At 36.1% G+C, this 22,660-nt stretch overlaps 1 protein-coding gene across 8 annotated transcripts in view; it reads left to right on the top strand.

The window, feature by feature from the left end:
- Positions 1-22,660, top strand: part of DCUN1D4 (defective in cullin neddylation 1 domain containing 4) — a 41,983-nt gene that overhangs the window by 13,546 nt on the left and 5,777 nt on the right. For 3 of the 8 annotated variants that reach the window (XM_027635963.1, XM_027635956.1, XM_027635958.1), the window contains exons 4-9: positions 2,915-2,944; positions 4,257-4,371; positions 13,931-14,022; positions 16,290-16,360; positions 17,926-18,017; positions 18,881-18,989. In XM_027635963.1, coding sequence (XP_027491764.1) covers positions 4,301-4,371; positions 13,931-14,022; positions 16,290-16,360; positions 17,926-18,017; positions 18,881-18,989 — 435 coding nt within the window. In that variant the 5' untranslated portion in view covers positions 2,915-2,944; positions 4,257-4,300. Of the gene's footprint in view, positions 1-2,914; positions 2,945-4,256; positions 4,372-13,930; positions 14,023-14,107; positions 15,078-16,289; positions 16,361-17,925; positions 18,018-18,880; positions 18,990-22,660 lie in introns of those variants that run through there. The other 5 variants (XM_027635959.1, XM_027635960.1, XM_027635957.1 and 2 more) reach the window with 3 other exon arrangements.

Here is a 22,660-nt window from a genome sequence, read left to right on the forward strand (position 1 = left end):
TTAAATTGTGACCTACCTATACAGACTAAAAAGTCTTTACAAGTGTACTTCCTGTTGTCACCTGGCTTGTTTAAAAGAGTGAGGTCACATCTTCAAGAAAAACAAAGCTTCACTGCTGTTCTTGAAGCTTCAGGGCAGTGCAGAGATTACTTGTGCCTTTTTTTTTTTTTTGTTGTATTAAAAAACCCCTCTTGAGTCCAAAGCAATTCTGTAGTGTGGAATTCAAGATAGAGAAGATGATTTTTCATTTTAAAGGAATTGCAAGTTGTTTCACGTTTTGCTGAGTATCTTAGTCTTGTATCTGAAAATTGATGGTTGTTAACTGTGGTGGTCTCGTTGCATCGTTAAGCGAGCAGCGTTAAGCTTCAGCATTCACAGTTTCTAATTATTTTTCCTTTGAAACATCCTTCTACTCAAGCATCAGAAGAGCAGGATTATTCACAAGCTTTATCTAGAGAGAAGGTGAAAATTACATGCCTGTAGATCATTTCTGTAGGGACACAACTTGTAGAGTTCTTCTTTATTGACCTCTGTTTTTTTTTTCTTTTTCTTTTTTGTTTGTTTTGGTTTTATTGCTATTCAAGGAGTGTCCCTCCCTCGTGGGTTTTATCTTGCATATTGTTTTAAATTTCTTAGGGTGAATTTTAGCTCTTGAGGTGATACTTCCCTTTGGAAGCTTTGTCTCCCGCAAATTTGGAATTACTGAATAGGACGTTTGGCAAACAACATTTACACTCGGCAGGCTTTTGGCTGGTGGTGGCCTATTCGGCAGCCATCTGGAGGCTCTACATGGCAAATGCTAGCTTCAAGTGTCAAAAAAACAGAATTAGGAGGGTTCTGCCAGTCTTGAGTTGAGACCCAGGAGTGAGAAACTTCGAAGATAATCACATCAGAGAAGCTACACTTGGTAAGTAAAATTCCTGTCAAACTTTGCATGATATCTACATGTTCATTTGCAGATGGTCAGACCTTTGGGAAGTGAAATTAGTTGTGAAACGCTAGACCTAGAAATTACATTTAGAATTAGAAAGCTCTGTGTAGGAAGGTTAATATTCCTGCTACTTAGTGAGCTATACTGTAAAATAGAAAGAGCCCAAACTGAAAAAAACAAACTGATAATTTTTAGTTTTATACGAAAATGAAAGACAGAAATGTTTTGCTGGTTTAACTTTCAGAGTTTATTACAGAGAAATTATAACTGCCCTTCAAATTGAATATACTGTTTTTCACAACAAAAGGAAATACTTTTAAAGTAACATTCTTATGTCATGGTTTTTGGTAGTTTAGAGATCGTTCAACAGTTAAAGCACAGTGAAGACTTGGTCCAAACCTCAGTTATTAAGATGTTAAATCTCTGAAAGAATGTACAATATGTTTGTCCCTCTGGTGTCTGTGTGCTGTCAGTGCGTGAGGGCGGTGTACATGTGTATTTAAAAGCCACCTACCAACTTCTGAGCTGTCTCTTTTCTTCACTTTTCTGTCAGTTTGAGAGCTGCAACTAGATACATTCAAACCAAGAAAGGGTACAAGTTTTTCATAGGAGTCATTGGAGAAATTGGGTTACAGTGAATTCTGTTATCAGTTTAAGCTAATACAAGTTCACAGATCTTCCTGAAAATATGTTTTAATGAGGCAGAGATTCCAAGCAGGAATTCTTGAGTTAAATTCTTTGGTTTGTATGGGTTGCAGGTCTGACAAAATGATTTCCCTGTCCTATAGCTGTTTTATTATACTTTTGTTTATTTTATTTTCATCTTTTGCTGTGCTTCTCTTTTCACAGAGGCCTTGCAAATTTCTTTTCACAATCAAATGACCAGTAAACTGGACAAACCCGGAGTGGGAGTAGTTTTTCTTTTATTCTGCCAGCATCCAATGCCTGTGGCCATCACAAATGGATTTTTATTTTTTTAACAGAAAGGCACTTGAAAACAGTCCATTTGCTCTCAAAAGAATGAGATAGCTACAGGTTGTACTCAAGTACATACGTATTTTCTAAAATAAGGTATTCACTAGCACACATTTTCATTTATTAAGTTCAATGTGTGTCTTGAGTCTGTTGGCTGTTTCTAGCCATCTGTTACATTCTGCTGTCATCTTAAGTGTTTTTAGTTTGTGTAGGTTTTAAAAAAACTATTCCTGGCAGAGCCTTTAGAAATTTGATCTAAAAAGTGATAAAGTATCACACTTTCAATAACTTAGGGGAATACAATTTTCCAGTATCTTTAATTTGCAGGCATTATCAGATAGAACAAATGACATTCAGCAGGTCATGTCACTTAGTTTGTTTAATCTGTAGTAAAATGCATTGGGTGTACTGTGAGTTTTTTATAGTCTCTAGCTTAACTGTTTCAAATATATTGATGAGAAGAAAATATTATTGTTGTTAATTTCCATTTGTAATGCATTCTGGACAGTGCTTCTGACACAACCATTATGATTTTTTTGTGTGATAATAATCTATGGAGTGTAATACTTGAAAGTTTTTTTGATAACTAGTTAAATTGTAATTTGAATTTACAATACTCTTAAAATTCTGTTTCTTAAAGTTAGTGTAGGTATGGCCATACTTTCCTGGGAGAATGCTGGGGAGGGAGCTTCAGGGTAAAAAGAAAACCCCAAGGAATATATAGGAAGCATTTTTGAATTGGAAAGAGTATTTCTTGAACTAGAGAAATTGATTTTCTTCTTAGTAGAAATGAATATAAAGATAAAACCAAACAAGGCATACTTAGTGCAAAAACTTTATTAGTTGAAACTAAATTAGTTCATCTTGGTGTAAGAACTGGTTTGAACATCTTACCTAAAAATCCATACTTTCTAATGTGTAAGAGTTTCGATGCATGTTTAAAATAACATACATGTAGCAAAGCCTGTGAGGCTCTAAGGTTCCTTACATGTGTTTCTCCTATAACAGGAGAGAGCCTTTCAAAGATACGAAGAATAGGTAAGCAAAAGATTGCCATTAGTATTTGTTGGGAATTGGGCCTCTGGTGTCAGTCTGCTCCCTTGGTGTCAAAAAGTAGTCAAAGTTTTATTGCTTGTTTCTGTGCTATAATTTAAGATAAAAGATTTTGTGGGCATTGTAATAAAGCATAGTTAAACTTGGATGCTGTTGTGGCAAAGAGAAGGTAGGTTAGGCATGCTGGAGTTCTTAATATTTTCTTGCAAGTCTTTGGCATCCCTTTGTGTCTGGATATTTATACCTCTCCTCTCTCTTCCTTTTCTTTTAAAATTCTTCACGTAACACTTAGAGCTACACTTAGAGCTCTGATAGCTCTTTGAGTTGCTCTTACACACACCTTTCTCAGGTGTCAGTGTGGCCTTCAGTATGTGAAATTAGGACAAAATTTTGCCTGAAGTATTAACCTACTGTTTTCATGAGGCAGCAAAGGCAATTGAATGACTTGCTGTGGTCAAAAGGGCTGGTCCTCTGCTCTTTCTTGTGCTAATGTACAGAAAATTGTTATTTTTTTTTCTTGGGTTAATTATCAACAGGTTTGGTGAGCTGGATAGGCACAATGAATAGTTACCAGAGACATGGGAGTATGTAGCTGAGAGAAGGGGATGGAAAGACTGCCACTTGATTGGCATCAGTGTCTTGAATTGACTCTTTCCTACTTGGAGACCCTCATTCTTTGGGAATTATCTGGTGCAAGTGATACAGCCAGACACTTATTTTTTCCTCTAGTCGTTTCTGAATGTCTCTTTCACTCCCTGCAAAACAAAAAAACACCCCTCTCACCTCTCTGAAAAACCTGAAAAAAAATCCTCACCACAAAGAAACAAAACCTTTCCTACCTTTCTATCACAAAAAACCTGGGCCTTGAAAAGGAAAGGGCTCTGTTTTCTAGAGGTAGGTGCTCTACTTTTTGAGTCATATCTGTATTTCAAAAGGTAATGATCAACTCTTAGAAGTTCTGATTTGAATAAATGACTAAAAATAAGGATGACTTTTTGCGGACTTAAATACTTCTTCAGGATAGTTTCAGTTCTTGACTGCTGTTAGACTGAAGTAACACTAGCACTACTGTACATTTTGGTGTAGTACTTTTGACCTTGATGGAAATCTGGTCATAGAATACCATGTAAAGTGAGATGGATTTTGCTGTTGAAAGGAGACCATTTCTTTTGTAATTTTTAAATCCACTAATTTCCTTCCTTCCCTTCCCCTTGTAATATGCCTATTAGTGGATGCAGTTTAACTGGTCTGCAACAGTTTCATTTGTTTGTACTGGTGTTTTTAATTCCCTCTGTAGGAAGTCTCCGGTCTTGCAGTTCATCAGACTGCTTTAGTAAAGTGATGCCTCCAAGGAAAAAGAGGAGACCTGCAGCAGGAGATGATTTATCTGCTAAGAAAAGTAGACATGATGGGTATGTCATATTACCATGAGCTAAGACTGATGGAATATCTAAAGTTAAATAGCTGATATAATCATGTTTTTAAATACTGATGGAAATGGTGTTGAAATTTTCTTGGTTTCTCAGTGTGGAACCATAGCCGGTAATTGAACTGGGGGGTATTGATAAGCATATATAGATTCAGTTTGCATCTCACCTTTCTCTAGTTGTACAACAAGCATGTAGGGAACTATCCTTGCTCTACTTCCAGCTGTCAAAATACATACTTGTTTGTTCAAGAACAACTAGAAGATACAGTAACATCTTCCCATATACATGCGTAAGATCTGGATTGGGCATTCTCAGTCTCAAGCCTCTCGGAAACATGAATGTAGTTGTAGTCCACTCAGCTTTTACTTGAGATCCTGCTAGTCTCTCCCTGTCATGTTGTGATTTGATACTGATCATGTAAGGAAAAGGTGAAAATTGCCCAGGTAAGGTGATAGCCAGTGGTGCGGTGGTGATTGAGGTAGTGCTGCTCAGCTTCCCACTGCAGAACAGAAGCCAAGTGGGTTATAACTGTGTACACGAGCAGTGTATTCTTTTGGCATAGGTGTTGATAGCTGAGGCTTCTGCAGTTGTTGGATTTCCAGTATGTGTAGTACGTTCAGTCAGTCTCAGTCATTCAGAAACCATTGAATGTGCTCCTTGTGTGTAAGGTAGTTGCTATTTATGTGCACTAAATTCAGAACTTGGAGTACAGAACTGTACACTCCTGCATGATGCGTGCAGGACTGTCCTGATGTTGAAAAGTGGCATATACAGCCAGAAAGTTTGATTGCCACTGCATCAGTCAGTGGAATTTGAGCCTGATCACATTCATGTGTTACCGGTTGCTCAGAAAACACATGCTTCCATAGTGAGTACCTTCAGGGAGGTAAAAAGATGCATTTTTCTCCTAACTGTCAGCCTGAAATCAGGCTGGGTGCTTTCCTTTTCATTCTCCAGCATGAGTAAGAAAAATGCTGGTAGCCAAATTAAGCCTCTGGTTATGCCTCTGTAACTCCATTGTGTTTAATAGGGTTGCACAACTGTAATTGCACTGGAATTCATTAAATGATCTGTTGATGCAGAAGAAAGATTTCAGCTCCCTTTCATTGCTTTGTAACACTTGCTAGAACAAAAAAGCAGTTCATGTTCTTAATATTTGTGTTGCTTTTCAGAAATAGTAAAATATAAAAGATAAATAATTGAGGACATTACAGCTTATTCAAAGATGCGCATAAAATATGGAAGTGATATGAGGACAGAATATTTCTAGAATGTAGGTAGAGGTTCACAAAACTGAACTCTACCTACCTTAGCCAAGACACTCATTATAGAAAAAAGCAACCCAACCCCCTCAGAAAGTAAGCCTGTCTATAAGAGATACTGGTTTTGTGTAAATATATAAGAAAATTCTAACAAACTGATTTCCTACTCTATCAGTACTATCTAACTATTTAGTAGTTTTTAAGAGCTTGTTGAAAGCATTATTTGAAGGATTTTTTTGTATCTGCCTTTCAGTTTATAACTGATGGATCTAGTCTTCATTCTACTGCCATGTAAGGCTTTATTAAGAGGAAGACTCAACCTGCTTTTAGAATTGGTGGTGAAGCCAGATCTGCTAGTTATGGGCCACAGGGGAATATCCTTCTCTAAATGTAGTTCCAGTTTTTCTGACTTCCGTCTTCTAAAGGTTTTTGGGCTTTTTCTGCTTCCTAGTGTATAAGTTTCTTTTTTTTTTGGTCTTCAAGAAAATACTTTATTTCAGCGTGACTGGCAATATGAAATTATTTGCTGGGCATTCAGACCAGTCTTGAAGATCTGTTTTCTTTCAAGGAAGGATTTATACCCCTGTAACCTTCTGTGAACAGGTTAGACAAAGAGCAAGCTGTTTCCTACTTCCATGCTTGTTTTGTCAGATGAAGTTCATGCCTGTCACATTTGGTCTTTGGATCAGACATCTCAGTTTGTCAAGCAGAAATCAGTCTGAAATCAGGAAACTCTACAGCAATGTGTTGTAGCAGACCTAGTTACTTGCAAAGCCATTTCTGCTTACGTTGTGTGCAGAGAATGCTGTATACCATAAAAACAGTTGGATAGTGGAATGCCAGTTTATGGGATAAGGGGCTTCTAGGCCCAGTTTTTTCCTATTGTTTCTGTTTTAGAGACAGACTTCCTAGAAACTGCATACTAGTAACTCAGGATAAGCATTCAAGGGACATTAGTCTGTGTGAATTTGGTATTAAGCGAAGAAAGGTAGTCAGTGTCTGAAAAAGTACAATGCGTCCCCTCCAAAAGAGACTGTTTCCTAACAGAGGTGATTTGTTGCCTCCTCTTTGTCACCTCAGACATTTAATGGAAGTTTTGTATGTTTCTCAGTTACAGTGGCATACTTATACAGTCAACATTAACAAATAAATTCAGTAATTGTAAGTCTCCTGTTTGTTCTCAGTGCAAAAATATTCAGTAGTAGTCTGAAGATTTTCAAAGGAGTGTCATCATTAATGGTGTTACCACAGCTCAGACTGAATGGTGATGATTTCTCCTGGTTTATCCATAAAATAATGTATTTTTTTAATCCTTACATGGAGTGTTTTGTTGGGTGATATTTTCAGTGTTCACTATTTGTGGTTCTTTCCTATAATCTCTTCAGTTCTGATAGTAATATTTTTGAGATATGTATTCTTTCCAGAAAGTTTCTTTCAGCAGGACTCTGCTGAAGGAGAAGATGATTTCTAAAGACTCTTAAAGTCATAAACTTAAACCTATCTTATACCCTTAGTTCCAGACTGTTAGGAATACAGCCTCATTGTGGAAGGATTAGTGGAATAATGACTGGCAGGTGAGGAAAAACATTCGTAGAACAAATCTAGTTGTTAGTGAAGTTATTTGGAAATGCTGATCTTGTGTATGGACTGATTAAGAAAGATTCCAAACATGTTCTTTAGCATCCCACTGTTGTATAAGAGCTTGAATTCTCTTAATTAATGGTCACAGTGTCACCTTGAACCATGCATGAATGCAGTGTTTCAGTGGGAGGGAATTTTTATACCAGATGATGTATAATGAAAAGAACTCAGTGTTTTAATTTATGGATCACAGCAAGATTTATACTGGCTTCAAGAATAGCTGTTGGAAGTAAACAGTTTAGCACATGCTAACCAGAACATAATGACTTGAAGACTTAATTTGTATTTTCATCTCAGCATCACAGTCTTGACTTCATTGTACTTAAAACTGTCACAATATAGAGTATTCTCAAATTGAGATTAAAATTATGTTTTCTATACATAGCTTTTCCATCACTGTGTTAAGGGTCTTCAGAAAGGTAAAGCAAGATTCATGTAAAGATACTTGCTTGGTAAAAATATAGTCCTCACTGTCTAATTGTCTAATGCTGTGTATCTGTTACACATTATCTAGTCAAATATTGTCTTCTTCCTTAGGGAAAAATGAACTACATAATGGAATGTCTTCTTTTTCTGACAGTCTCGTTTAAAAAATAGTTCTACTCCTTTCTCTGGAATCATGCTGAAGGGGCAAAAATCATACATTAATGGGTATCGTCACCTTAGGAGGATGAAAACTAGGAATATTTGTCTGCTTCTCTGAAATTTATGTTTTCAAACAATTAGATCTAGAGTTTAATTTATCTTGGATGTGTGTAGGAACCACATAAGGGCCTATTAACATGAAAAGTATATTTTCTTTTTTGAATTATAAACTCCATACTCTATAGTGGAAAAATGTAATTTTTGAAAATGTTTTTAACGTGGGGTTTGCTAACCTTGGAATTTTTCAAAACCTTCAGTGTTGGGAGTTGATTTGGTTTTGTTCTGTTATTGTTTACTGACTGGCTTGGTCCTGCCCAATGCAAACAGCCCTTGTTACCAGCTGTCATAGATGTCTGGATCTTCTTTGAAGTGCCGATTTTCAAGTACACACAAGTGTAATTTTTCCTTTTTCTATACCTTTTCAGTGAACTTCAGTTAAACCAGACATGTGACTATCAGCATGTGCATTGTTACACATACTGCTCATTAAGTAAGCCTGATGAAGTTCCAAACGTTCATTTAATGTTTTAGTTATGATTGTAAGTCTTTAAATAGAGAGAGATAAAGCATATTCATTCATAAAACTTGACAGTCAAGTAAATTGGTCCTGAGGGTTACTTTAAACAGTCTTTGTCACGCGTCACCAATTGTAAAATATCTCTTCTCCCACTCCTTTATTTCTACTACAGCTTATATGAAACTATTGCTAGGATCATAATTGTGAGTGAATAGGTAAGGCTTTATTAAAAATACTTTCATTGTGCTGCATTAATGAAAATTCTCAGCCAAAAATTTAAATTAATTAATTAGAATTAATGGAAGTAGTATAGGGTATCTTCTTCAATCAATAGTTTGCATGTTTCAAGATACAAATAATCTGAAAGCAATTTGTTATTCAGTACAACGTGCAAATGAAATCAGGCAAAAGTTTTGAGTAGGTTGGGGTTGTTAGGAACAAAGCTTCTGTTGGTAAATTTCTCAATGTTTTATTCAGTAAACACTGTCCATCTGAAGTGACCAGCTTGTAAATCTTCATGAGAGGTTAACTTTTGACTCACATAATCAACTGTAGCTTTTTTTCTTCTTTTTTTTCTTTCTATTTACTCCCCTTCAATGAGCTGTTACCAGCTTTCACCATGAAGAGAATGTTTTGTATGACCTAAACTCCATGTTTTTGCTGATCTTAGTTTGAGTATTCTGGAACTGCACGCCCAGAGGTGCTGCGGTGGGAGGGGCTGCAGGTGGAAGTGTAACAAATTCCAGCATAGTTTAAACACGCTCAGAGCAGGAGTAGATAACCCAGCTTTGAAGACTGCAGTAGGTTGAAGAGAATTACCCTTACCTTGTTCTTTTTCCTTGTAGCAACCATGTACTCTTACAATGACTTGCCTAGTCACCACACAATAATAGCTGGATAGAATTTTCATACTTTTACTTTCCCAGCAAATCAGTTAGGAAGGGAGGAAAATAATCTGCAAAAGATATGGATGACTGTGTATTTAAAGAAACATGAAACACCTAGACACTGAGTTTTAAATTTTGTTTTGTTGATATTGACCTATAGCACTTCCACTCATAAGCAACATTTGTCTCATCTTTGTTGCCGGTATATTACAATTCCCTAGCTCATAGGAATATTTTAAATATAAGTTTAAACGTGGGTGTTATGAGTCAGCTATTAGGTCATAATGGAAATGCAAGTATCTCTGAGAAAATTATTTCATTTAGATGTGGTTAATTAACTGGTACCACCTTTATAAGATTTAGGCAGGTCATCTCATGTTGCTTTTTCCATACGCTGTCCCATATTCTTTCCTCTCTTTAGTTGGCAAAATGGCTGTTAGAAAGAGATAATAAAAAAGAAAAAGCTAAATGCTCCTTACAGGGATATTTGGTAAAATATAAAGAAATGCTTTTTGAAGTCTGCTGTCACTTTCCTGACACACTGTCATGCTAAACTAATAAAAACTAATTTTTTTCAAATGAAGATTTTTCTGAATTATTGTAGCTGCATGTGTGTTTCATCTGAGAGGTAAATATATACTCTTTACCCAAAGGTAATAATGCTTCTTTGTTTTTTCTTGCTGTTCCTGATGCATAGTATGTCATGGTTCAGAAATGGAAGGGTAATTCTAAATACAAAGGCTCGTAGTTTGCTGTTGTCCAGTAGTGACACATATAGTAGGTGCTCTGGGAAAAAGTTGTGCATGCCCCTTCCTAACTCTGATGATGGAGAAAATGTCCTTTAGCAATCTTGTTTCAGTGTCAGCATTCTCTGACTGTGGTACAAATTCTGGTAGCAAAAGTACCAAATATTCATTTGCCCTTCCTTTGGGGCAAATATGGAAGGTATCCTTGGGGTTTTCACTTCCCCCTGTCCTGTCCCAACCACCCTCCCCTCCCCTGCCCCCCCTTTTTTTTTTCCTTTTTCTTTTTTTTCCTTCAATTCTGAGCAGTGTGTTCTTTTGTGGAAGCAAATTTTCAAGAAGAACTTGGTTGGCATAATGGTTGTGCATCTCTTTGAAGGTCCTAGTGCTGGGCATCTTGAGGAAGCTGTAAACCATTGAGGACTTGCTGTTTGAAACTTGGATCTATTCAGGAGATGTTGGGTGCTCCCAAAGTATTCATATATCTACCCTATGCACTCTAGCAGTTTGTATTTGTCTGCATAGCAAGAGATGCTGTCCTTAGAACAAAGACAAGGCACATAATCTTGCAGTACGTGAAATTCCAAAGAGATGAGAAATATTGTAAGATACAAAATAGATACCTGATGTGCCTGGCAGTTTGTATTTTTCTCTTCTGCACATATGGTTCTTGAGACAATCAAATCTATATTAATGATAGTTAACACTATCTGTTTTAATGATAGTTCAGTGGACATAGTCTGTGGAAACACTTTTACCCTGTGCTGCCATGTTGGGCTTGCTGTGATAATTGAACTGAGTTCTCCTAGGCTGTGCTGTAGTCTCAGATACTTGTCTACTGACTTGTTTGTATCTCTGTGCTCTTCTTGCTTCACCAGGCATTTAAGAGATTGCTAGTAGAACTAGCTGGCTTGGCTAGACTGGGGCAAGAAGCTCATTTCATGTTTGGAGTAAGCAGGGAGAGAAAAGGGTTCATCATCATACACGAGAGATCACTAATACTGGGTTGGTATTGGTGTCACTTATTTTTGTCATACCCTTTTTTTCAAGTGATCCTTGTCTTGTAGAATATGTAATCTGTTTTGGGGCATCCAAGGCATCTGAGATTCATCAGCCATTTTTGTTGCATGGTTTTATACTTCTGGCCATGCATAGTCTGTTTTCGTTACAAGTGTTATACAGTGTCACCCGCACTTTTAATGAATGTCTGGCTAATTAGTTTGTGGCAGAGACTGGGATAGCTCAAGATTATAGCTCAAGATTATATCCTTTCTGAGTTATCCACCAAAGGCTGGAAGATCTGTAATCAGTTCTGGTTTCTCAAAAATACAACTCTACTGGTCAGATGTTGAGCTTCTTGCACAGTCATAAGTTTGAGACTAGAGAGCTTTCATTGCAGTTACTTGGTGAGATTTTGGGCACATGGACTTAATGAATATTGTTGTTTCCTGCAGTTCCTAAACTATGACCTTAGCCTTAAACACAATAAATGACTTTCAGTCTTGTAAAGTCATCTGAAAACTTGCTATGCACAGGTGAAGAGAATGTGTAAAAAGGACTGGTTTTTTCTGTTCTCACTCACTGTTCCTATTGCACATAGTGCTGTCATTGGTGTCTTGTTTCAGTTTACAATATTCAGCTCTGCTATTTGTAGATGCAGGAATCCTTTTTTTCCTTAATACCTGGATGACCTACAGCTCTCTCGATCTGTTTCTTGAGGGTTCTTTCTCAAAACCACTGTTCGCATACTGACAGCTTAATGTGTTGGTGAACATGAACAAGCAGGGCAAGGCAATTAGTTATCATCCCTTTGCAAGAAAAAAACCTTAAGTGTTGTGAAGAATATCTGTCTTTGGAACCACATTAGCTTTGCGTGTCCTCGTTCCCAGCAGTGCTCTTACAGACTTGAATAAATAGAATAGAATAAGATGTTGACTAGCTCCTGCTACAGTTTCCAGCTTGGTATTCTAGTTGGTGTTTGTCACGTTTGTTTGCAACAAAAAAGAGGATAATGAATAATCAGACTTTTGCCAAAGTGACAGAATGCCTCCTTTCTTTGTCTTAAGGTACTTTTTTGATTCCTCTGAATTCAGAAAAGCCGAAAATTTGTTGGATAGATCTTTCATAATCATCATTCTGCAAGAATGAAAATGTTATCAGACCTGTTAAAAAAAAATAAAATTGTTCCAACTCAGACTTACACCTTCTGGATTAGTTCTTTACTTACTGGACAGTGCTGTCAGCCTTTTCCCTTTGCAACTGCAGTAAAGCCTATTCAAAGTAGGTAATTCAAATAGAAAAAAAGTGATTTCAAAATGAAAATAACCCACTCTAAAATTGTTCATATATTAATATATGTGTTTGAGACTTCTGTTGCTGGCATTTCTATACAGTATTCCAGTTGGTTGCAGATCAGTGTGTTTCAGTACAATGTCAGTTTTTCTTTCCATCTTGAAATTTCCTAAGAACCTCATTTGTGTTTGTTTTCCACTTAGCAGTTTATAATTTTGTACTGACAGCTATTACTTTTCTTGAGGTAAGCTGCATTAAAGGAACTATGGCAATAAACATGAAGTAGTTCTTTGAATTCCTGCTAGGATGATCTGTGTGCCATTAACTTCTAGCTACGGTTCCTCACAGCTGATAGCTGAGCTAGGTGGAAGATAGTGGGATCAGTGTACTCTAAGCTCATAAGTCTAGATGTCTTTTACATGTCTTTCTCGAAGGACAAAACAGTGATGAAATCAAGTCCAAATTAATTTCATCAAGGAGTTTCAGGATTCTCCTTGAACCAATCATCCACTTTGGTGTCCTTCCCCAGCAGGCTTTGATATTATAAGAGGAAGGTCTGCATGCTTGGAACACTTACAGAGCTGTTCTTGGCTACCTCCTCTAGACTAAGCCATTTATTTGTTGCTCTTTTCAGCCTTTCAGCCCAAGCTGATGCAGAGTGGTGGAAATGGGTCAGAGAATGCATATACACCAATGGACAACTATTTGGACTCCTGAGTCTCTTTCCTCTAGCAGGCACAAATGATATGGTCTCTGTTTCAGAAAAGTCTAAACAGGGTAGAGTAACTTACCAACTTCTGGCTTCTGTGCTTCGGGTGTTTCAGATGTTAAATTCATTTCCTTAGCGTAGTTAAAATTCCTTATGCTTTTTGTCAAAGGAGAAGAACCCTGCTGGCAGTCTCTAGGGCCTAGCTTTTCAGATGACTCTTTACCTTGTGATGAATGAGGTTCCTTGAGTTATTGTCATTGAGGATTTGGAACCTTTTCTCTGTGGTTCTTTTGTGTTACCATCTTCCTGGCTTTAGAATAAGTGTGAGTCATGTCTGTGTTGGCCTTTATGCCTTTTATAGGACTTTTTGAGGTGGCAAAAAGAGCACAGTTCTCTTTAGTTAATAATTCAAAGTGCACAAAGTGTGTACGCATCTAGAGGTAGGACTGTGTTGACTGTGATATGGAATTATTCTGGCTTTAAACCTGCAGCTAGGTTGCAGCCCATCAGTTCATTGTGGTAACTGATGGTGTGAGGTACAAGCCTTACTTGAACTTACACAAAACAGTTTGAGGTTGAATTTGAACTAGCCTATATTTGTTGTAGGCGAAGGTCATGTACGTGGATAATGTTATAAACCAGTTGAATTGTGACAGACTGAGCACACGCAGTATTTAGGGTCAGTGATTCTTATTCTGTTATCCAGGTGACTGGACATGAGGACAGAACGTTGAGTAAACTGATTCATTAAAGGAAAAACATTTCTGCTTACAATGCTATTGTCTAAAAGACTGCTTTAAAGAAAAGTTGATGAATTAATTACTTATTTCTCTTTTTTCTCTAAGTATGTATAGAAAATATGATTCAACTAGAATAAAAGCAGAGGAAGAAGTTTTTTCAAGTAAGAGATGCTTAGAATGGTTCTATGAATATGCAGGTAAGTGTGAAATTTAAAATTCCTACTAATAAAAGTTTAATTTATATTGGAATGCAAAAATTGCATTAACTGAGCTTTCCAAAGACTGAATATAGAGGCTTTTTTGTAAAAGTCTCAAAGAAACTTTTCTTATATTCTGTGCAGTGTGAAGCTGAAGAGTTCAAGGTGCAATTTTGTCTGTCTCCATTCTATAAAAAGAATACAGAAGGTGCCATGTTAGTGCTAAATAGAGTTATGCTTCAGAGTTATGCTTCAGGTGAAGTTGTGTGTTTTTAATTAAAAAAACAAAAGGTGAGGGAGGTATTAACATTTGTTTTGTTCCTGCTGAATTTGCTTAGAGTTTCAAGCAAAAAAATGAATGAATTCAAGTATCCCTTAGTAGTTTTATCATAGAGTTTTCCCTCACAATGTCTAGGGAAGGTAGGCTGAATTATTTATTTTTGCCCTTGTGAGAGACTTTCTCCTGGCATTACTTCTAGGATTGTTAATTATTATCTGTAGTTACAAAAGGTGATCCATTAATAGTGAAGTTGGTTGTTGTATTCATTTTTTTTACATGTATTTTTTGGAAAGGGAGAACTTGAAGTGTGAGGAAAAATGATCTCATGACTGTAAAGACCTAAAGGAAGTGAAACAATTGTTTAACAAAAAAAATAACGTCATCTTGCAGTTTTCTGGTGCAGTCTTGGATAACATGGTTCACAGATTGTTCTGTTTTGTCTGCTTCTTAAGCATAATGAAGAGTGACTTAATCTGATGTAATAAAGCATTTTTTCCTTCTAATAAAATTATATAAATGAAATTAAATACTTTGAGATCTCACTTGTCTGTGGCAGTCTGTGAGAGGAGATTCAGACAAATTCAAGCCAAATCTAACCTGTTAGATTCTCTGCCTTTCTGACCAGCTTGATTTATTTTTTCACTCTAGCAACAGGCATGACTCATTTTTGTCAAGACTTTCATGGAAAGAAAGGATGAAAGGAAGGCTGTATGTGAAAGAACTTTGGGGTTTCCATTGGATGCACACACCAAGATAAAACAGAGAAAAGTGGAGAGTACGATTCTGTTTACAGTATTGAGTAACATTCTAAAAATTGAATTTTCAAGGAATAATCTCTCTTGTGTTCTTGCTTCATGAGTCTTCTCCTTTATGTATGCAGACGGTTGACACTGCATTTGTTTTTCTCCCCTTGGTGTGTTTTTGCATTACAGAATGAGTCTTTAAAAAGACTTGCGTACACTCTGAGAACTGAGAGGCTGTTATGGGAAGATGGGAAAAGATATAATTAAACCTTGTTATTTCTAGAATAGTAGGTCACCTAATAATAAAACACAGATTGATCTTCCCTTTATAAAGCCTCTTTTTCTCGCACATGTGATCTTTATATTGGATGAAAGTAGGCATTTCAGCTTGTAATTTTTTTTTTTCAAATAAGCCCTTTTAACATGAGTAAAAATTCTAACAAAACATTCAAATAAAATGTATTTGAAAGTAAAATTGCACAGGACAATTGTTAATGCCTGTATAATTTTTTTCAGGAGTATTATGAAAGTGACAAGTATCTTGATTTAAGAGCAAGTTTTATTAGTAATGCATTTTAATAGCATTTATATTTTTTCTTTTATTATTATTTTTTCCTTTTAAGTATGCAAAGAAATAGGTGTAATTTGTCTTCCTGCTGCAGTTACTGTTATTCAGATAGTGTGTGGCCATGGTATAGCAATATGAATAAACAGGAGCATGCATTTTTTGGTTTGGACTGTTTTTTCTAGATAACATTATATAAAGATACTATATGAGACAATAAGGAATGAGATTTTGGGAATGACAGTGTCCTGTATCCTGTATAGCTATACATCATGTTTTTATGTGATATGAGCTTATGATAAAATAAGAGATTCAAGCCAAGAAATTAGTTTCGCTAACCATTGTCCACTTATTTAAGTGTGGTAATATTAAGTGCATGTTTTACTAGTCTTAAGTACATTATTAAAAATCTTATTAATTTACACTTCCAAGATTATATCAGAATAATTGTAGAATAATTTTCAGGAATATAAAGTGTTTTACAGTTCCCCTGTTTCCAAAGGTGAGATAAAAGTTTAAGTGTATCCAAGTCTGAGAGTAAGTGTGGAAATATTTATTGCATGTCAGAACAAACAAACTGTATGGAAGTTAAGTTGTGCTGTGTGATTGTATTTCTCTTGTCGGTAAATGTCACCCTATTTTGATTTTTAAAGATAAGTAAAATGCATTTTGTTTGCAGGCACTGATGACATTGTAGGGCCAGAAGGTATGGAGAAATTTTGTGAAGACATTGGAGTTGAACCAGAAAATGTAAGTTCAAAGTCCATTCAGAGTCCATTTAAAAGATACCTAATCTGCTATACATGATTCAGTCTTATAGCTCTTATTTTTCCGTCAAGAATTAAAAAATTCTTGAGTTTTTAAAGAAATTCAAGAATACAAACAAGGGAAGTTTGGAAACACATTTGGGAACAACTTGCCTTTATTTAAACTGCAAACTATCAACCTATAAAACCTTGATTTGTCTTTGCTGCCACCTTTCACTTTACCACCACCACTCTCCTGCCCCCCGCCAGAGAAAGGATTAAGGAAAAAAAAAAAGAAAGCTGATGGTTGTCTTTTCTGAATCAATGAGTTAACATTCAAGGTTTAGTACAGCAACTGCAAAACAACAAGTCATATTTTCTTTTGATTTTCTAGGAGAGAAAGGGATTTCAAATATTGTGAGCATTAGGGGCACTCCCATTATACCATTTCAAAACACAGATATGGAATATACATAATTACATATATGTATTTAATATGTGTGTGTATATTTATATAAGTAAATAAAATCTAAAAAAGAATAGTTGTGCCTCTCACAGGCTTTTTCATAGTACCTAATTTTTGCTCTTTAAGTGTATTTGCAAGTCCCATTTTATGTAGAATTCATGAAACATCATCTAAGTAAAATGAGAATTGTGGCTTTGAAAGATTTACTGGACAAATTAAATGTAATTTGCTAATTTCAGTGTTCATTACTATAATAAATGTTGTGATTTATCCTGACATTTGAGTATATGAGCTGGTATTCTGATTTCGCGTTAAAAACTGTATAGAGCTGCTGTACTAACATTGGCTAGTTAATGGCTGAGTCGCAAATTTAAATTACTTGATTTTTTTTTTTTCTTCCAGTCTGCAGGGTCAGTTGCCCTGCAAGATTTTATTGTATTGTCAAAAGTGGCTTCTTAACTTCATGAGTAAGATAATAATAATCTTATGATATCACTTTATCTAAAATATTTATTGCTTTGGTCTTCTGTGTGCGATGTAAAAAGAGTGTTTCCTTTTGGGCAAAACCACAGTATTTATGTATCAGCTTCTGTTTTGATGTGTGTTAATGTTAGTTCACCTAGCTTTACTTAACATCTGCTTGTGTTGTGGGATCATTATTAGCTTTAGAATACTTGGATTTCAGAGCTTGTGGATTGTAACCGATGTTCATCCAGATGAAAGTTTAACAAATGTCAGATGTAACTTGTCAAATTGGTACTGAAATTCTGTAGTTGTTTTGGGAAACCTTTTCTGTACTTTTTGCACCAACTCATCTTCCTCACTGTATTGGTCACTAAATGACTGTACAAGCTCGCTTGAAATCCCTACTGGTAACTCAGGTGGATGTTTACTCTGCATATTTGCACTGTTACCTTCTCTTATTTTGGATTATGTGCAGGTTTGTCACTTTAGGGTTTTTTTAACTTCTAAAGTAGCGTAGCAAAAATCTGAACTTCCCATTTATACAAGTAAAGCATTTTTAACCTAATAAAAAGTGGTTATTTAAAAAATGTACTTTTTGTTAACTCTTTTCAGCCTCTGTTTTTTTCTTTCTAACTCAGGTCGTTATGCTTGTGCTAGCATGGAAGTTGGATGCACAAAACATGGGCTACTTTACATTACAAGAATGGTTAAAAGGAATGACATCACTACAGTAAGTGCTTTGAAAATTCTCTTAAGTTTGTTATAGTAAACACAGACTTTTAGAAAAAAACACACTTTGCTGTAGGTGTTATGAGTCAAAACATTAGAGAGCTCTACTGTGGAGTAGAAGTCATATATTTTTGGTCTGATTTATGGTGATATAGTCACTTAGAGACAACTTGAAACACATTTAAATACAGTTGGATTAAAATGTCTGCAATCTCAAGGAAACAGAAATGTCATGAGGTTCGGTGCTGTTTCTTCTCCAATGTCACTGGATTGGACCTGTCTTTTAGATAATGGTGTGTTTTATAGTGGCTTAAAATGCTAAATAATACAAACTTTTTCTGTAACTCTGCAGTGTTCTTTCTAAGAGTTGCTTTCTCCAGTTGAGAGCTTATCTTCATGGCATAATTAAAATAAATGTAGCTGAATAATCACGTGTTTCACAGAGAATTAGAGGAAAGAACGAACTGTGTTTTGATTTATCTTCCAGAAGAGACTGGAAAAAACCCAACTGTGTAGGAAGTTCTATAGTTTCAGCAAGACTATAGAAGAATTTTTTCACTGCTGTGGTTTGCTGGTTGTTTACCATGCTTAGACAAGCAGTTGGAGAGTGCAGTTTAATCTGTTGGAGAGTGCATCTTCTACAAAACCTGTCAATTTTTTATCAGAGTCCCGGTGTAAGACTTTGCTGCTTTGCTTCACTCTGTGGGTTTAGTAAGTCATTGTATGCAAACTCATAAATGTGCCTCTGTACAGAGTGATGTGTTTTGAACAGGTTGATGGGGATATGTTAGAGATTGTTTCCTAAGACATCAGACATCCATATAAGAATTCAGACTCTAAATTCACTTTGTGTTTGTCTTGTAGATGTGATACTACAGAAAAATTGAGAAATTCTCTGGATTACTTGAGATCTTTATTAAATGAGCCTACCAATTTTAAACTTATTTATAGATATGCATTTGACTTTGCACGGGTAAGTACTGTGCATCTGAAATTAAAAACTTTACTTTCATAAATAATAGTTGAAAGACTGTACACTTCTAAGTATGTTTCTCTTAAGGTAACACTCAAGATAGAACACAACAGTTCCATTTGTCAGAAGCTAAAATGGAATATGGAAGATACCATAACTGAAAAAGAAACCTATATAGGATGTGTCATGTTTAGTGTTAGTGATGTGTTTTGTTATGTCTCTGCTTCAAGCTATTTTATGACTTTAGGGAAACCATTTAGGCCTGATTCAGTTGCGCATTGGAGCTTTGCCCCTTACTCCCTCTGGCTTTATAATTACTGTGTTTTTTCCTCTTACACATTGAATTTGGTGAAACAGGAAGACACATCAGGCATTTCAGTAGGTGATAAGAATGGCTAACGTGATAAAAGCTGGGTATGATATAATGTAAAAACATTATAAAATATGTATTGATAAAATTGTACCTGTAATGGAACACTTAATAGATGTAAGACTATTCCTACTTAAAGAAAGCAATAAGAGAACTTTAATTTTCTAAATTAACATTTTGAAATAGAATTTTTACATCCATCTTGCTACCGTGATGGAATGTACAGAAGATTTTACATAAAAAGGCAAAACTGAAGCTCAAACTTCAGTGCAAAAGAACTAAGTGTATCAAGAAAATATACAGCAAAAAAAAAGGAGCATAGGAAAATTAAGAAGAAATCCAACTGATAGCAGTTCTGATAAAGTCTGTCCTAAGCAGCTCAGATTTTTGATATAGCAGTGCTTTCTGCATGTCAGCATGCAGAGATTTACAGTAGTTCACTTTTAGACAAGGAAACTTAGAGCTGAATGTGAGAAAATGCATGATTTTAGTATGAGAGGAAAAAAAAAGTGTATCAACCTCTTAATTCCTCCTTCACTGTATGAAGATTGATTCTGCCAGTTTTGCTCAATGTAAAATGCAAAGGCATTGCCAAAGTACAAGATACTGATGAAATATTTGGAATAGAGAGCAAACCTGTGCCAGCCAATGGCCTGTCAAAAGTAAGTGCAGAAACTTAAAAGGAGGATAGTGGGTGAGTTTTTTTCGAGAAGTACCAAACCGATGGCAGTGATCTTGAAAAAGAATTTAAACATTGAGACACAGATTCTGTGATTTCATTTGTGACAAAAAACCCTGCAGATTATAGAACTTAAAGTCAAAGGCATATCAACAGGGGAATTACCAAAACAATATTAGGTTAATGAGATCATTGAACTTTTAATAATATGGACTTGGGGGAAATCTATAGGAGAGTGGCATCCAGTGAGAATAGAAAAGAATGCTGACAAAGGTGATATATTTATCTAGATGCAGGAAATAAATCTGTACACAGTTTTTATAAGGATAATTGAAGTGATTGAAAAAAGCTGATGGCTTTGAATTCAGTTTCTGTCCTAAGGATAATCCTTTCAGGGAGGAGCTCCATGGCAAAAAACACTCGTCTAAGCTTCTGAAGTTTTAAGAGAAAGTTTTTTGAAAGAGTTTGTTGTGGTTTGATATTTAAAGTTAGTTGGTGAATTAAAAAAAGTATCATCAAGGTTTCATGTGGCATGCATGATTTAGTCAGCATAGGTTTGAGGAAAAAATTTAAAATACCCTATATTAATATTAAGCACAAATACATTCCTTGCTCCGTGTTTACCCTTGTCATTGCTAAGTTTGAGAACATAGATGTGTGTATATCTTGGCTTAAATGGGTCTTTTGTCTACAATATTGGGGAGAAAAGTCTCAGAAAGGCTATCATCAATGTAAAACAAATACTCAAATATAACAGTTTGTTAACATATTCTTTCAACTATATCCAATAAAAAGAATATAAGTGTCTGGAATGTATGTTAAGAATGAAATTGGAGCATCTGTCATGGCAGATGTGCTATTAGGCAGTTGGAGGTGAGTATAAAGAACTTATCTGAACGATTTGTTCTGAACAGTGGTTAGAGTGGGAGAATGTAGAAACATAAAAATATAAGACATGTAAAAACAACATGGCCACAGTAAAGGCAATAGAGCCTGATTTTATTAATACTTCAGTGCGTGGGAAGAATTCAGAGTATAAATATTATGAAAAATAAAATGTATTCTCATGGCAGTATGATTTCTGCTTAAAGGTATTTGTGACAGAGTTGTAAATGGGCTTTGGAAAGAGAATTAGTTTTTAGAACTATTTGATGTTGGAAATAAGTGAATTATGTCATAATACAAAAATGCCTTTGCAGGTTTGTTTTTCAGCTTTGTTACTAATTGAAAAGCTTTGTTCATCTTGGAATTTAATTTTTTTCTCAAAGTCCCTCTTGGATTTAGTGCCCAAAATGTAAAACAGCCTGTCGGGTTTTCAGAGTTGTTGGTCTCCCCACTTTTCTTTCAAAACAAATATGCATTAAATTCTGTCTACACAGTTTAAGAATTGAGGAGTGTTTTGTATGAAATGTTGTGGCTAAAGCATTCATTTGTTGTCTGAGAACTGGGATCTTGCTCTTCCACATCCTTCTTACATGATAGAAGACAAGTCAGTTTTGATTTGAGCTTGGTTTTTTTTTAATAAAGATGTGTATTCTAGAATACATACAGCTGCATTTGTACAGGTGAGGCATAGGGCTCAATTTCTTTTGTCTTGGGTAGCTCTCTCTCTCTCTTTTAATGTTCTGTCATCTGACACTCTCAGTATCCTGAGTGTCTCTATATGGGATGTGTCCTGGTGGACTACAAGCTGTCTCTGAGCCAGCAGTGTGCTCTTGTGGCCAAGAAGGCCAATGGGATCCTGGGATGCATTAGGAAGAGCTTTGTCTGCAGGTCAAGGGAGGTAATCCTGGCTCTCTACTCAGCCCTAGTGAGGCCACACCCTGGAGTGCTGTGTCCAGTTCTGGACTTCTCAGGACAGGGGAAACATGAAGCTCCTGGAGTGGGTCCAGTGGAGAGTCACAAAGGTAGTTAAGGGACTGGACCATCTCTCGTAAAAAGACAGACTGAGGGAGCTGGGCCTGTTCAGGCTTGAGAAGAGATGACAGAGGGGACCTCTTCAATGTCTATCAGTATCTGAAGGGAGAGTGTCAAGAGGATGGAGCCAGGGTGTTCTCAGTGGAGCTAAGCAGTAGGACATGAAGCAATGGGTAGAAACTGATGCACAGGAAGTTCCACCTGAACATGAGAAAGAACTTCTTTACTGTGTGGGTAACTGAGAACTGGAACATGTTGCCCAGAGAGGTTGGGGAATCTCCTTCACTGGTGATATTCAAGAACCCTCTGGATGCAATGCAGTGTGCTCTAGGATGGCCTTGCTGAGCAGGGAGGTTGGGCTAGATTACCCACTGTGATCCCTTCCAGTTACCCATTCTGTGATATCCCTGTTTTTTTGGTGATTCAGAATTTGCAGTCTGCAATCATGAGTGTACATATAGAGAAATCAGGGTCTTCAGTAGCGCTAATATGGAACTTTATTTTTTTGGTATTTCCTTAACTTCTGATTTGTAGATTAGTGCTATAATTGAGGAATAAAAGGGCAGGGGGTTACATCCTGTCTCTCACCAAAATTTGTTTAATTTCAAGACAAATGAAGGTGGATAAATTACTTAAAATAACAAAATTGAATCTTAGGTGTACACATGTTACTTTTGAGATGTGCAGAAGTTGTGTTATCAAATA

The sequence above is a fragment of the Corapipo altera genome, unplaced genomic scaffold (assembly GCF_003945725.1).
Source record: "Corapipo altera isolate COAL_440 unplaced genomic scaffold, ASM394572v1 22b, whole genome shotgun sequence".
NCBI classification, from domain to species: domain Eukaryota; kingdom Metazoa; phylum Chordata; class Aves; order Passeriformes; family Pipridae; genus Corapipo; species Corapipo altera.